General features: G+C 43.6%; 1 protein-coding gene across 3 annotated transcripts; it reads right to left on the bottom strand.

Annotated features, from left to right (window-relative positions):
* Nucleotides 1-2,351: 2,351 nt before the first annotated feature.
* LOC147014594 (uncharacterized) lies at nt 2,352-15,726 on the bottom strand. Of its 3 annotated transcripts, XR_015050814.1 has the most exons (4): nt 15,577-15,726; nt 15,443-15,492; nt 9,750-9,821; nt 2,352-3,737 (listed from the first exon to the last, which is right to left on the bottom strand). XR_015050814.1 is itself a non-coding variant. In XM_085852681.1 (3 exons), the coding sequence occupies exons 1-3, from the start codon at nt 7,721-7,723 to the stop codon at nt 3,596-3,598; spliced, it is 447 nt and encodes a 148-aa protein (XP_085708807.1). In that variant the 5' UTR covers nt 7,724-8,040; the 3' UTR covers nt 2,352-3,595. The 3 variants fall into 3 exon arrangements, 1 of the variants encoding a protein (XP_085708807.1); XR_015050813.1 differs by lacking the exon at nt 15,443-15,492; XM_085852681.1 differs by lacking the exons at nt 9,750-9,821; nt 15,443-15,492; nt 15,577-15,726 and adding exons at nt 7,248-7,386; nt 7,558-8,040.
* Nucleotides 15,727-16,925: the final 1,199 nt, after the last annotated feature.

The following is a 16,925-nucleotide window of genomic DNA, read 5'->3' on the forward strand; positions in this document are numbered from 1 at the left end:
CTTCAAACATATGGAGAAACGCTGCGCTGTACGTGCGGGGGCATGATCGGTGGACCAAGTGCCGAGTGGACAAACACCTTTGAAAAATAAGTGTTTGAACACTTTAAGCACCTTTAGACATTTTAAGACCCTTAAGACCATTTTTAGAACTTTTAAGATCCCTATTAGACTTTTTAAGACCCTGAAAACACTTTAGACCATTGAGAAAATCGAAGAAAATCTCCCTGGAAATAATTTTTAACTACCTTTTTCATCCACCTCTTGCTTTACAACTGTCTTAGTGTCATGGAAGACCTTCCACACATATTTCATGCAGGAGTACATCAATATACTTTCACATAAATCACAACACAAGGAGATGATGAACAAATCAGCAGAGTTTATAAGTGATTTGAAGCTGGGATCCCAGCATCATTTGCCAATCACTGTTATATGCATATATATATATATATATATATATATATATATATATATATATATATATGTATATATATATATGTATATATATATGTATATATATATATATGTATATGTATAAATATATATATATATATATATATATATATATGTATATATATATATATATATATATATATATATATATGTATATATATATATGTATATATATATGTATATATATATATATATATATATATATATATATATATATATGTATATATGTATATGTATATATGTATATATATATATATATGTGTATATATATATATATGTATATATATATATATATATGTATTTATGTATATATATATATATATATATATATATATATATTTATATATATGTATATATATATTTTTTATATGTATATATATATATATATATATATATATATATATATATATGTATATGTATATGCATATACAGGAACTAAGGCTCATATTGGAGCTGCCACACACACATCTCACACAGATGAACTTACAGACGAATAAACGAGACACAACACAGGACTGTGAGATGAGACAAACAGCTACTGAGCTTGGGGGAAGTGATCGATGGGAAAGTCAAACATCCTGACCATGCACCATCATGCCGACCTGTCCCTGGTCAACATGCACATTTGAATACAATGACATCAGATTACTCTCTCTCGATAATGGATTCCATGTATCTTGTGACGAGAGCTTAAGGCTTTATTCATAATTATACAAAACATCAGATCACATCATATCACCAGTCACTGAACATTGATTGCAATTGTTGTGGGGGGGGGGGAGGATGACATTAATTGTTATCTCAGACAGTTCAAACACACCAGGTGCATGAACCTCGGTCTGTGTGGAGGTATTTAAGCGACCCTGTAATTCCAATCAGAGAACCATTCTCATGACATCACTCGCCATAACCTGAGGGAACAGAGAAACTGGTCCTCCCAGGTACAAGTAAGGTGCAGACCAAGTTGAGATTTGGCCTGCGTACTGGCACACAATGTCCTACTCTTTTCCGAGAAGGTTCATTATGACACAGCGTTTTAACCTGAGGTCAGAGTCTGAAACTTGAAAATCAGAAATAAGACAAATGCAAATTTTTATCCATTCAATGGCAGCTAATTTCCCCTCCAAAAAAACACCAATAATACGACACGACAACAACCGTGCCTTATTAAGCATCAGTGGTGCTTTCGCAGGAATTAAAACAATAACCTAACAAGGAAAAAGAGCCGGCTCCTCGTTCCAGCTCAAAAGTGATCATGATGGGCGATTTATTTCATATCCGCATGAGCAAAGCACTGAGTGACGCGGGATTAAACTGAGTTTGTGTCAAAATACTTTGCCGAAGCCATTCAGTGTTTTTATTGGCAATACCCCACCATGGTCTAATTCCTAGCAGATGAAAAATGAAGTGGAGGGAGCGCCGAGGCGACCCATTCATCACGACGCTTCAACCGGCCTCACGATGCATGTGTATGCTGATAATAAAAGAGACAAACAAGGGGGGCTTTGAGATGGATCCAAGTCTGAGGTCACCCCAAGCCACCTTGCTTGACCACGAGGTCATGCGAGGGGTCGTGAGCCCCAAAATCGTGTCTTTCACTCGCCGGTCACGGTGTGCAGTGCGCACGGTGTCTTTGTCAAAGGTCCAAGGTTGGCTCCTGTGTGCTGTATGGAAAGCCCACCACACGCCACATGTTAAAAGTTCACAAAAAAACAGCGTCCCCTGATTGTAATCTATTTTCGACACATATTCTTCAATTCCCTTTTTATAATTTTGCTGTATGTATGTATGTACGTATATATATATATATATATATATATATATATATATATATATATATATATATATATATATATATATATATATATATATATATATATATATATGCCTCTTTTTTTAAGTGGTTACCGTGACAAGAAAATAAACCAAGGGAGTTAATATTCCAAATCTTGATTGATAATTATCGGTGAAATTAACAGGATGTTGATTGGGGGGGGGGGGTATACTGACCGCCGTGGGTTGCAAGGAAAAGCTGACGTTTCAGGTGTTCGCTACTTTTGCCACGCCACGAGAATACTTCAGAAGTACTCGAATAATATGTTATGGATCACAGACTGTGAGATAAGTTAACAAAGTAAAGATCCCTGGAAGGGATATTGCTGGGATCTTTGAGAGAGTGTATAACAGAGTCGCTCGCTGAAGAAAGTGCTGTTGATTTCCATTATTTTGGAATCTAAAATACGCTTTACCTCAAGTAAGGTTCCACAATGTTCTCAAAGCTGAGCTTCACCACACCCCCGCAGAGACAGTGTCCCCACCAATCACCCACAATTCATCACAATTAATCATGTGTCATACAGTCGCCACATCCCACTGATAGGTAGACAGCAGCTGCTTCACTCTCTGCTTATCTGGAATTGATTAGGTGCTGGTATGATAAACGGGACAGGTCTTTAAATCCTGGAAAATCTCACTGTCTCACCCTGTTGCTCCGGAAGGATCGTCAAACTATGATTGTCATGTGTGATAAAGGTTGTGGTCAAGTTTCATCAGAATTGAATGTGTAGTTTTTGAGAAAAAAGCAAACACCTATTTTGGGGGGCAACCCCCGTAGACCCCCTCAATGGCTGATTTTTTTTGTAATGCCATGAACAAACGTTGGTACATACGTGGTGATGAACGTTGGAAAGTTTCATCAAAATCGTATATGTAGTTTCAGAGAAGAAGTTGAAAATATTTGTGGAAGGACAGACGGCCAGATGACGATCCCATAAGCTCCCCGGAACCATGTTCCAGGTGAGCTAAAAATTGGGGGGCACTAATTGTAGAAACAAACCCTACCACAGCGAGAAGCCTTCCTCTATCATATAGGGGAGGCTCAATAAAAGAGCTTGTTAGCAAAAGTTATCCATGTGGGGTTTGTGGTACATTGTTAGACTGGAAAGAATAAACTTCATTAAAAGCAGAGCATGAATGGGAAGGATAATCAGCAGGAAATCTGGAACTAGTGAAATGCAGTACGTCAGCATGCATCAATCTAACTTTAAAAAGCAATGCGAATGATGCGGTATGACGGTCAATTGGTTATACATATTTGCTAACGACACGAGACTGTGGGGTGAAGTCGAACACAAATGATGTTTTAATGGTAAAGGAATTTTAACACCTCGGTGCAGTGAAATTTGTGTTGAAAAGCAGCTTTACTATTCGGGTCAGGTGCATGTGGAGAGCTTCTGGAGTGCAGTTCAGCTGAAAGATATTTCAGAGAAATTGTGGATTCGCATCTGAAAGAAGAGGGCAGGATGTCGGGCAACAAGAAGCAATACAAATAAGAAAGATATCAAGTTGCATTGATGGGGTTTTAAATAGAGGAAGTATGCCGATGACATATTTAAGTCCAGACACACCTTAGCCTTGAGCATCCTGTTCAGTTCTTGTCACCCTTTTTACGGGAATTGGAATCCTTACTATAATTAATGGACTGGTGTTTGTGGGTTTGTTTGTCGGGCTACTCCTCCTCCAGTTCTGGCCTAATTACATCCAGACTTGCTGCAAAGAATCAGCATGACTCCAATTCATGTATAGGGGTGTTTTTATCTTTGCCGTTGGTCTTGGGGCGGTGGGGGGGGGGGGACGCAACTTCTCTATGTAAATGTGTATCGTGTAGTGTAGCCTCCAGGTGGGGAAGGGAGGGTATTACAAATCTCCACTATTTACAGTACATTATTCCTGTCCCCACGTTTTCCAGTAAAGTGAGATGTTTTGAATAACAGGGTGTTTCAAAAAGAATGATGTGACTTTAAATGTTTATTTACAAAGAAACAGAAAGCTCAGGAACATGAACCAAACGTTTCTTGAAAGGTTATGACATGGTATTTTCTATCACTGATTGCTATTGCAGTATGTCACTGCTAGAGTTAGTGGGAGCCCAAGGTCTGAAATTGGTATTTGCGCAAAATCCTTGTAATTGACGTTCTCAATGTGTGCCCCTCCATGGTTAAGACAGGCATTGATCCTGACTCCAAAGTTCTGTCCAACTTTCCTATGGGTCTCATGTGGCACTGCCTGGAGGTAGTCTGACACCTCCAGCAATGACAACCCCTTTCTCCTCTGACAATTCCAACCCAACTCCAGCGAACACTCATGGGAGCCCAGCGATTCTTATCCCTCCCCCGGACGGGGTGGGGTGACCGGTCCCCTGAGGTAATCTTTGTCCTGATTGGACAGGGTTTCGTGGGGTGATTGGACAGGGGGGAACCCCCTCCTTTCCTGGGTGGAGTCGGTGTTCTGAGGTGAGGAAACCTCTGCCCAAGTCCGTGGTCGAACGCACGTGGGCAATGGCATTGATGGTGCGAAGAAGTGAAGGATTGATTTGTTGGCGCTGGGTATTGCAAAAATCTAACTAGAAAGAAACTCGCAGCGCACGGACACTTATCAACCCATTAAACATAGGGGAGGGTTCTAACTATAAACACATACTTATCGAAATAACTAAGCTTAAGGGGCTGTTCCACCTTGACGATTTAGCCAGCGTATGCCGATTTATGAAAAATTTGTCTAAAACGCTGGCACACGTTGAATACGTTATGGGTACGTTTTGTGTACGTTAGGTGCACACTGAAAAACACTACCATAGGTCGTATTACGCTGGTTTAAAACGTTGTACTTTTTGGTTGTCCAAAAAATTTTGCATGCTTGAAATTTTACGACGTACTTGGCGTTTGGCTCACACGTTCCGCTACGCTGGCCATAAGTTGTAGACACGTTATGCGATCGTTGGCACACGTTAATTGTATGTCACTCATAAGTCGATACACGTAGAGGTAACATTCGCGTACCCGAAACTTATTTCTAACCTATGAGTAACGTTTTGTAAGCACGCTACACGAACGTTGTTCACACTTCGCGACACGCTACTTGAAAGCTCCTCATACGTCAAAACACATCAAAGTAATGTTTAGGGTACCCGTGACTTATTTATAACCTATGAATAATGTGCTTGGGAATTATTACGCTATGCATACGCTAGACTATCGTTGGGCATAGGTTGTGGACAACGAAAACACGATAAACAATCGTTGGTATAACTTATCTATAAGTTATCGAAGCGTTCTGTGTTCATTACTAGTACATTATGCATTTGTCAAAGTCGTTTTTAATACTTTAAAAAGTAAAACAAAGAAGTATTTAATCGTGGGAATGAGGAAAAAAAATTAGCCGAAAAGAACATCGAACAATGGTGCAAAGTAGTCTCCTATTCGTGGACGATAAGAGGATCCATCATCACCCACACCCTCCCCATCACGCTCACATACTACTACTGACATAGACATACTACTACTACTACCAATGCTACTACTACAACTACTACAACTATTACTACTGTCACACACACCAACTACTGCTAATAGTATTACCACTACTGATACTACTGGCATTGACATCTACTCAACATGGAGTCTGGAACAATGATGGGTTCCTCTTGTGAAGCCCATGTGTATATACCAATTCCCCTTAACGCTGCCAATACCCCATTATACGGTAGATGTAAGTTAGAAACACGTTCAGTAAGTGCTGTGGTCGTCCGGAAGACGTCAATCTAATTCGTCTACATACGACAATGTGCGTTTTAGATACGTTACAAATAGGTTCATAGCATGTTACTCAAAGGTTAGAAGCACGTTATACTTAGGTTCAAAGCATGCTACACATAGGTTAAACACACGTTACTCATAGGTTCATAGCACGTTAAACATAGGTTCAGAGCACGCTACTCAAAGGTTAAAAGGACATTACCCATTGGTTGAAAATTCGGTTGCGGGTATGTTAAATATTACCTTGACGTGTTTCAACTTATGAGTAACCTACAAGTAACATGTGTCTGTCGTGTGTAAACGATCGCGGAGCGTGCCAGGAACATATGACAACGCATGCAGAACGTGTTAGCCATACGCCGAGTATGTCGTAAAATTTTCAGCATGCTGGAATTTCACGACGTATTACACGTACCACGTAATACGACAGCGTACTTCATTGTTTTCCAGCCTACTCTTAACGTATACACAACTTACCTATACCGTATTTGACGTGCGCCTAGCGTTTTCGCCACATTTTTCATCGGCCGGCATACGCTGGCAAAATCGTCAAGGTGTGACTGCGATGTTGACACTTCAAATTCTCAGGCGGTTATGATTTAAATCGGCGTCCGGCAGGTTCTTAACAGGCTACGCCACGAGTTCGCCGGCGATACGTTTCGCGCGCTATGCGTATGTTAAACTATCGTTGGGCATAGGTTGTGAACGCCGACAACAGGCTGAGCATTCGTTGGTAAAAAGTTATCAATAACACAACGAAACGTTCTGTGCCCGTTACTAATATGTTATGCATACGACCAACACGTTATGAATACGCCCAAAACTTAAAAAAAACATCAAAATTTCAGCGTACGCCAACGTTTTACATACATTTTTATACGTTGCCATTGCTGGTTAAAACGTCAAGGTGTGACAGGGCCCTTCGGGACTGCTGTCTGTTTGTGTGCAAAAGGCTTCCAAATCCGGAACAATAGCTGGGGTTGCTTCAATCATTTTTTTCCTTCATTTCATCCCCACTCTTCTTCTTTTCTGATTATTCCTGAGGTAAATCAGCCACGTGCACCTTCGCTGTAAAGTGCGGCCTCGTGGAGGCCAGCGCGTGCGGCGCCACAGCGAGGAAACGATAACGCGCAGGCCTTAACGACGTAGAGCCCTCGTTCCCAAGCGAGCCCTAAACCCATTGTGTGCAGCGAATCATACCGTGCGCTTGGCAGTGTGGGATTATCGACTCGAGCTTCCGATGATCTGGGGAAGATTGGCGCCATGGTGGGGAAACTGCAGCGCCAAGTCATGTGGTGTGGTAGTTGGTGCTGGACTATTGACTCGAGCTTCCGATGGTCTGGGGAGAATTGCCGATTGCATTAGAAAGGCATGCAAGTAAATACCTCTAAAGAGGCTGCACGAATGGTGTTTTTCATGGCACGGGAAACACGGCCAGCACGACGGCCACGCTGCACGAGACACGTACGCCGCTCGTGAAACATGCATGGATTTATCCATGGCGATGTACCTTCGGTCCTCGCTAGCAGCGGTGGATTCTCCACGGTTGGTGAACGTCTTCTCGTCTCTGCGGCCAGCGAGGCTGCGATCGAGCCAGGGAATGTACAGTGCAGGCCACATTGGCGCGCGCGGAACGAGCGCGTTGATCGACGCTGGTCAAATGCCTGAGCGGGCATGCGGGACCCTCGACCGGTCGCCCGGGGGTTTTTGCAGGATGATTCGCGTGCCAATTTCAGTGTGGGCGATTCATTTCATCTCGTGGGTTCGGAGCGCAATATTGCCGCTGTTTGAGATGGCCTTGCCGGAAACGAAGTGAGGCGGTTTCCGGCCCAAGCTGGCGGGCCACGTGACGGGTCGGGGCCAATCGGAGCGCCCGATTCGGGTGATGACGTTTGGATTTGGCATGGCCCTCCCCCCGAGCTGCGGGCCCTATAAAGGTCGGGGAAGTCCCTCTTGCCCGGTCGGTCTGTGTTTCCTGCTCATCTCTGCCTCCTCGTCTCCGCTCATGCCTCGCCTCGTCGACACCCCCACGACCTGCCTCCTGCTCGTCGACTCCACCTCCTCGTCTCCGCCCACACCACGTCGACCCCACCCACCTGATCCCGCCTACTACTCCACCCTCGCCCTCTGGACTCTGCCCCTTCTCCACTCAAGCTACTCCTTCACGAACACAGTATCCACACATGTGGCTTGGGGCAGAGACAACGTGCCCACTGTCGGGTACCGCACACTGGAGCACCCCCCCGAAATGTATTGGTGGCACGTCGTGCTATCGGGCGCACAGGTATCGAGATCATAGCCTCAACTCCCCCCCCCCTCCCTGGTTCTAAACTCCCTCTTCATCGGGTTTTCTGTGTCTGTGTGTGTGCTGGCGCCTGTCTGCTTAAGTAAGACTGCAGAAGATTGTTATTATTTTTATTATTTTTGCATTAAGTCTGCTCTGTGCCCCCTTTTGTAAGTTGCCTGTTTATTGTCGCACCACGCTTCTTTCTATCCCTGCATTTCACACCACAATAAATCTTCACTGTGCCACATATCTTTCCTCGCCTGCTTGTAAATAAATAATTATTATTAGGAATGTTCCCTGCTCGTTTTTGTCTTTTCTTCCATTGATCCAGCATGGTCCGAATCCAAGTTTAGCCGGGACTTTATTCCCAACGATCCGTTCCTTTTAGCTGGTACGTCCTTGGCAGTCACTCGGCTGCATCCGATCCGGTTCGGACAAGGCGTACCGAGGGCGTGTTCCCCGGTAATTAAATCACGTGATTAATTAGGTAACCCGATTAACCCAGAGACGGGAGGACCCTAGGTCACGCGATTGAGTTATTGGCGTCCACGGTCAGTTCAGCGACCCGCCACGTCACGGAATTATCCGTGTGCGACGGCCTACAATTCCGGGGAGCCTGGTGGGAACAGAGATAGCTTCCCCCACCTAGTGGGCTTCTCATCCGACCCCCCGGCCAGCAACAATATATATATATATATATATATATATATATATATATATATATATATATATATATATATATATATTTATATATATTTATATATATATGCGTATATGGTTTTTAATTCAACCAGGACCTTATTTGATCTCCCCGGTCAATGCGAAGTAGAAGGATGTTGTCAGTCCTAATAAATACCAAGGACCATTATTTCACCCTTCAAGCATATCCTGCGCCCAAACCTACAACGATCTACAGTTTACTCCATTGTGATTCCAACCACTCTGTGCAAAGTGCAGTGAAAGAGTGAGATTGTGACACATGACCAGTTCAGCTTCTGTATTCAAAGAGATTGTTCAACAGTGAAGCTATTTTCTTCCGTCTGTTGTCTTACGAGAAAGATCGATCATCTGACACAGATCACAGCCCATGCACTGTGACAAAACCAGTCTTCATGAAGAATTAACTCGGAACACACGATTCGTCCTTTTTACTGCTCAAGGTTCCTCCAAAGTCACAGTAACTATGCACTCTTAACTTGAACGTGCATGTGTGAAATGCTTTGACGTCAATGTTGTAGATCGAGAGGAAGATTTTACCCCAGACGTGTCTGATTACAACCGTCAAGCCTTTGTACGTGTTGTGCGAGTCAGGTGTATCAGAGGCAAAATGTTTCGGAAATGGTTTTGGGTATTCCAAGAGGGCAATCACAAGATATCCATCCACAAAACGAAACAATATATGTTTATGACTTTACTTTTCAATTCCAGCTCGACCTTCTGTTCTCATGTAACAAGCACGTCCAAGAAGATGGGGTTTCAGGCGAATCCTGGCAAGACAACGCAAACCGTCGATGCAGTCATCAAGAACCACACGTTTTGGCACTTTTTTACATGGTTGGACCTGAGGTTTACAAACCAAAAAAAAAAATCATCATTATCCAGTTTTAAACCTTCCTTTGGAAATCAAGCAAAAACACAGATTTCCCAGGACGAATCCCAACTACCACATGAAAGATGTCGTCCCCTCCACCCCACCCTCCCTTTTCAAAGCAACGCGCCATTTAGCTCCAAAGGAATGATTCAAGACCTAGAACTCCGGCAGCAGATGTCTGAAGGTTGGATCGTTATCCTACAACCATGGTATGTGTACACGGAAAGCCTGTGTGTCAATAAATCAGATTCCAGATCCTGTGGATTTGATTACCACGGCGTCCTTTGGTTCCTATGTTATGTTGGATGAGCAGGGAACTAGATTTATTTTTGCCAGATATGTCTTGTCATAGAAACTCAGATATTACTCGAACGACTCTCGGTCGAGCACATACCTCCGCCAGGCTGAACAGATATGTTTTGTATCCACTGAAAGGCCGAATCTGGATCCAGACCTGAACCAAAATCGAACCGGCTTGTTCTTGTCATCGATCCAACTCATCCATCAAGTTTTGAGATATCAAGCTATACAGAGACATGACAGAAGTAAATAGACACCGTGGTTTTAAAAGAATTCATTTATTTAACATTTGATCCATTTTAATACATACACTAGTATTTGGTAGACTTGCTATTTACAGATTTCAATGCTTTTCCTCTTTTCGGCATAGAACTAACGAGTTCTGAAATTTTCTCTTGTGGGATTTCTGCCCAGGCTTCACACAAAAGGTTTAGCAATTCTGCCCGTGATGTTGGTTTCCTGGACTTTTTCCGCACGGCTCGATCCAATATGGCCCAGAGGTGTTCAATGGGATCCATGTCAAGAGACTGACTTGGTCATGGAAGTCGCTTGATCCCATTTCTGTCCTGCCACTCTTTGGTATTTTTGCAGTGTGGCCTGGAGCTCCATCTTCCATGAACAGAGTGTCGCTTTTGACCATCTGACCAGTGGAGATGACAGGGAGACGTCCATCCTCAAGGATAGAAATGTATATCGTAGAGTTGATGTTGCCAACACACTCCACAAGCTCTGAACAACCAGCGCTCCAGATTACTACCCACACCATCACTGAAAAACCACCGTGTTTGACAGCTGGCTGCAATCGGTTCAAAGAGAATTATTAACTGGGAAGTCTCCAGATCCGTATACGTCCACTGTCAGAAAATTGAGCAAATTGGAACTCATCTGAAAAAATGACAGTTTGCCAAAACTCCAAGGGACTGTTGGCCATCTCGTCAGCCCACTTCTTCCTCCGTTGAATGTTGGCTGGTCTATGAAGAGGTTTTCTCCTAGCTGTTCTCCCATAGTAGCCCAGTTGATGAAGGTACCACATGGCAGTTCTTGAGCTAACTTGGACCTCCTCTGCAACATCTGCTGCCTTGCAATAGGGAGTTTTCTCATTGGACCGCTTGACAGCTCAAAGACACCTTTCTGAGGGCCCAGATCAACCAGAATGGGAAACTGTGGATTCCTTGCCTTCGCTGGTAAATTGCACAATCACCCGATTGACAATAGAAAGCGGAATGCCAAAATTCTGAGTTATCTGATGCTGGCTGACTCCATCTTCCAAATGGCCAACGATTCGTCCTCTTTGAAAATCAGAAAGTTAATGTGTGCTTCCTGGAGAGTTCGAGGCATATTTAATTGTCATACAAGACCCAGGAACTCGTTTCTGCAAAGGAATAGTCGAATATTAGTCCAAATCGCTGAGTAAAACTGTGTTATACAGATGAAATGAAGAAATTTAAGGTGTCTATTTACTTCTGTCATGTCTCTATTTATCGTTTTTGGCTTTATCTCTCAATGGTAATCAGAATCACATAAAAATTATAGTGTCCGAATCTTCACCAAAATCTTATCAATTTGTTCTTGTGACACACCCAACCAGTCCACAAAATTTTGTCCGAACCCATCACAGATGGGTTCGGACAAAATTCTGCACACAGACAGACAATTCTAATATTCTGCTCACAGACAGACAGACAAACAGGGGTGAAAATATAACCTCGGTTCACCTTCTGTGGTGGAGGTAAAAAGTTTGCATCGGGGGACGTGGGAAGCACAGGTAGCCTTTTAGTATCCATCCAAAGCTACACGGGGACCATTGAGAGTCAACTCTTGCACCACTTGTGTAACCCCAAAGCAGATAAAGAATAGGCATGTCACCCCCTCGCTTACAGATATTAGTGAGCCAGCTGCGTTTTCACTTGTAATCCAATCGTAACAGTAATTCTTTAGTTAATAATAATGATCAACACAGGAGGTCATAAGGCCCGTGAAACCTATGGTATGGTTGCATTCCTATGGCTCTTTGTCCTTGCTCTATCCTTTATTAATGCCGAGTGTCAAGCAAGGAAGCAGCACGTTCCATTTTCTCTAAGTCTTTAGAATGACTAGACCGGGGTTGGAACCGCCGACCTCCCAGAATCAGAGCGGACGATCGTCAATTAATAATACTACTGCCTTCAGCTGGATTTGAACCCACAACTTCTGTCGTGTCCGATGTTTGTGTAAAAATAAATAAAACTCCATCCGATGGACAAATCTTCCACACTTTTGTGGACTCTCACTCTTGAACAGACCATTGCAACTGCTGAAGCAGTTTTTCCTTGGCTGTTTGGCACACTCTGGATGGGCCGTCCACAATCTGGACCGGTCGCCACTCCAACCATTTATTGGAGCACAGCTGTGCCACTGATTGTGCCCCTGTGGCCAGTACACTGGTACTCATTTCACCAACCTCAGAAAGATTACAGGCTGGGTCAACCCCACCTGGTATTAATTCAGCTGCTAACGGGGTTTGAACTCAGGACCGGAGGATCCCAAGCCAGCCACCACTCAGGACCCGAGGATCCCAAGCCAGCCACTCTAACCACTAAGCCAACCACCACTCAGGACCCTAAGATCCCAAGCCAGCAACCCTAACCACTAAGCCAACACCAGGCTTAAATCTTCCACACAACATGGGAAACATTTGGATGCACTTCATGTTTCGACTTAACTGCTGGCCTGCTGGTCAAATTGTCACATAGGACATCATGAAAAAAGTTTTTCTTCGTCGTCCTTTCGACATGCGCTCCAATGAAGTACAAATTGTCTGATGTACTTGGTAGCCACTGGGGTGCAGAAACTTGGATGAAAGGGTGTCTCAACATGAGACACTCATTGACACATGAGACACGTTTGCAGAAACGTCGACACCTGGTGATCAGCAAGCAAATTGCAACCAGGTAAGGCACTCAGTTGATCCCACAGGATCTCATTAAGGTGGGCATATACTGGGGCCAATTTCACATGAGAATGCACAGGTAGCACACATAATTTTAGCAGGCGATTCTGAGTCTGAGGCACGACTCAAATATAACGTTTTGGATTTGCAGGCTGGGCGTTGCATCATAAAGTGCACCATCCATCAGATCGACATTCAGCCGGATGTTCCATCTGCCTAGTATTCGTTGGTGGACCTTAGAAATCCAACGGTGTCTTTCACGAAGAGTAGGGGAGTTATCACTGGCACCCTGAACAAATTCCAAATTCCTGCCCAAATCCCCTTCAGTCGAAAGTCAGGCATAGGGAACCAGTTAGTGAAAGACTTGGACGAAAAACCTTCCCAGGCCGACCCGAGAAGAAGCTGGGAATAAGCATGGTGCCTGCCGTTAAAGGATTGATTGAGACCACTTTCTGAATGTTCTCCCAAATTTATGATATAAAACACGTGTTATGTGTCACGTGGAACAAAGTTGGTGGGGTACCATCACACCTATAAGGTACCACCACAGCCAGGTACCTTGTATGTGTGTTCTATTATAGCACGTGCAACACGTCTGTATGTACCTTTGAAATGCCAAACGCTGTGTGAGAGTTCATGGAGTAGAGCAGGTCTTTGTCAAAATGTCGTCCATACCCACAAGAAATCTGTGATATGCAACACAACACCTGCAGGTAGAGGATGGAGCAGCCACCATTGCTTTAAACGTCTCTCGTGGGAGAAAGAAACACAGGCTTCGCTCCTTCAGGAAATCTTGTTCTCTCATCACATCTTGATGCAGTGAAACACAGTAAATGGTGTAATGACTTAGTATGAAAAAAAGACATGATTAAAAACGCAGAGGGTCGATCATTTCATGCCATTTCCTGGTGCAGGTCTTTGTATATACTGCTCCAAAAAATGAAATCTCCTCCTGGGTTTTTAGCCAATGTAAAATTGGAATTCCAGATAAGGTATTGTCATCGTGCACCGTCTGTCTGTCTGTCCATCTATTTCGACTTCACCGGCCAAACCGTTGGGCCGATCCTGACTGGTAACAGGAATTAGAAAGCTCGTTCTGGTCACGTGACTTTAAGTAGGTCAAAATGGCCAACTCAGTAAATTCCTTCAAAAATCTTCTTCTGCAGGCCTACCAGTCAGAATGGCACCAAATTTGGGTTACAACATGAGGCAGTGTCCTGATGTCAAATTGTGGAGGCAATGCCAATGCCGATCATGTGACCAGAAGGGTGTCAAAATGGCGGACATCGTAAATTAAAAAAAAAAATTAATTCGTTCAAAATCTTCTTCTGCAGACAGTCAGAATGCAACTAAATTTGAGTAACAACATTAGGAAAGGGTCGGCTAAGCTACAGGTCCAGTTGCCCTATTTTTGTCATGAGATCTGAGAGAAATCTGGGGCTGGCAGGATGGTCCAGAAGCATGCACACTCCCCTCTGAGCTGTCTAGCCTGGGTTTGAATCTGGACACAGCTATAAACTGTCATCCCAATCTTTCACAGGCAGGGTGGTTCATCAATGCATGTACCATCCGTCCTCGGATGGACGTAAAACGAGACGCCTCGTCTTGCCAGCATTAGTTGGTGGATGTTGAAGACCTCACGTTGTCCTTCACGAAGAGTGGGCAAGCTATCGCCGGTAACCTGAACAAATTACAAATTCCTGCCCTAACTTTAGTCGATCGTCAGGTCTGACCAGCCGGTTTGTGAAAGACTTGGTCCCCGAACAAGAACCTGGGAAAAAATTGTGGCCCGCAAAGGAAGAAGATGATGTGAGGGAAATCTGATAAGAATCTTGTGAGTAGTTTTTGGGAGGGCAGTTTTTGAGTGGTGACGGGTAAAAACAAAGGAAACATTTTAAAGAAGGAGATCAGTGAGTTTTTCATTGTTTTCAACCCCATGGTGTGCTGGACAATCAGGTGACAAACTAAGTAAACCCTTCAGGTACGATTCAATGCACTTCCACCTGCCGACAGGTCTGCGTGAGCATGATGAGTGTGAGGAAAGTTCAGATGAAAGGTCGTTTGATGAAAACAAATGTCCTATTATTCAATCTGGCTTTCCCTCATCAATATACCCACAATGCACTGGGAGCAATCTTTTAAAGCCTTTCGTTATCTCGATCTACTCTCAAAAGAGATGTTTGGGTCTCTGTGTAAGGCTAACACCAAATCCCAAACACTTGATTCCTCCACATTCATGGAATATGCAAAGTGTTTCCTATGAACAAGAGTGGACCAAAGGGACTCACCTCTTTTGACTAGACACCCTGCTAAGCAGACATGCAGGCTCCAGTCAGCTCTGAAAGAATAGGAAACAGGATGCCGTGGCCGCCAGTGTTTGCATTTTTAAACTCGGGCCCCTTCATGACACAGGCCTGCTTACCTGGCCCGGAAGGATCCGCCACTCGCAAGTACTTCGTGCGCTCATCCCTCACATCCAGAAGGGTCGACGTCTTGTCAAAATGTGAGCTCTCATCCCGTAAGCCTCCATCCTACGTTCAGTGCATGCCTCGCTTGTTGTTACTACAAACAGGAAATCAGGAAGGATCCAGCTTCACTGGCTTATCCTGAAATTCCAGTATATTTAGCCACAAACTTCTAGCTTTGACCTTTTGTCCAGTGTCATTCATAATTTCTGGGATACAAACGTCGAATGGCTCTTAAAAAGTCACGTTCGCCATACACCTGGCAGAGGGCCTGGAGGATGGTGGGTTGAGGAATGCTTTTTCTGGCAACAAAACAGACAGAAGGAAGGAAAATCATGTTATGATTAAAAAGAGTGTGTTTTGAAGTTTCATGCATGTGCCTTCTAACTATGGGTCTTCTTGTGAACCTACTTCGAGTTCCCATCTGAGCACCGAGTTCATGATGCTGGGGTCCCCAGGTTCAAATGCCATGGAAAATCATGTTATAAATAAAAGAGTGTGTTTTGAAGTTCCACGTACAAGCCTTCAGACTTCGGGTTTTCTTGTAAACCCACTTGGAGTTCCCATCTGAACACTTAGCCCATGATGCTGGGATCCCAGGTAAAATCCAAAATACCACAATGATTTGTCCGTTGTCTGCTAATGTCCATTTTTGTCATTCATGTAAAATTATGTCGATTGTGTACGTATGCGTCTTTGCCTCACATGTGATTTATGTGCAAGCTCCCTGTGAGCCTGATATCAATGTAAAATAATTACCCCCGTGTGGGGGTGACGGTCATCTCTATAATGTTTTTTACTATCATAATTGATGAACCGTTGCCAGATATCTCCTAAAATGACAGACTAGATAGGTTTTGAAAATGGCAACTTTCACAACTTTCGTGACCTCGTGACCTTGACCCTGACCTCAAATCCGGGAAAAAATACGTCGTTGGGTATCACTCATCGACCTCTACCCACATATCAAATTTCATCAAGATCGGAAGTAAAAAGTTTTCTTTGTACCGGGAGGTGTTTTTGACCATCTTCCAGGTTACGTGGTGGCCAAACGGGACGGAAATTCAAAAATCTGTCCGGTTAGATACAAGATAATATTTTTTTACTATCATAATAATCAATAAACAGTTGCCGAATATCTTGTAGAATGGCAGACTCGATAGGTTTTGAAAATGGCGATTTTTATAACTTACGTGACCTCGAGACCTTGAGCCTGACCTTGAACCCGGACAAAAGTTATATCGTTGTGCAACACTCATCGACCTCTACCCACATACTAAGTTTCATCAAGATCGGAAAGAAAAGT

The sequence above is a fragment of the Eptatretus burgeri genome, chromosome 13, assembly GCF_056783735.1.
Source record: "Eptatretus burgeri isolate ZD-2024b chromosome 13, Ebu_testis_v1, whole genome shotgun sequence".
NCBI lineage: Eukaryota > Metazoa > Chordata > Myxini > Myxiniformes > Myxinidae > Eptatretus > Eptatretus burgeri.

What these genes read in the sequence shown, in the direction of transcription:
- LOC147014594 (XM_085852681.1), bottom strand. Translation starts at nt 7,723, where the DNA reads ATGCCCGCTCAGGCATTTGACCAGCGTCGATCAACGCGCTCGTTCCGC. An exon ending in GCTGCTAGCGAGGACCGAAG is followed by an intron (nt 7,387 to 7,557) that starts GTACATCGCCAT and finishes AATTCTCCCCAG; the next exon opens with ACCATCGGAAGCTCGAGTCA. An exon ending in CCCACACTGCCAAGCGCACG is followed by an intron (nt 3,738 to 7,247) that starts GTATGATTCGCT and finishes CTCTTCTTTCAG; the next exon opens with ATGCGAATCCACAATTTCTC.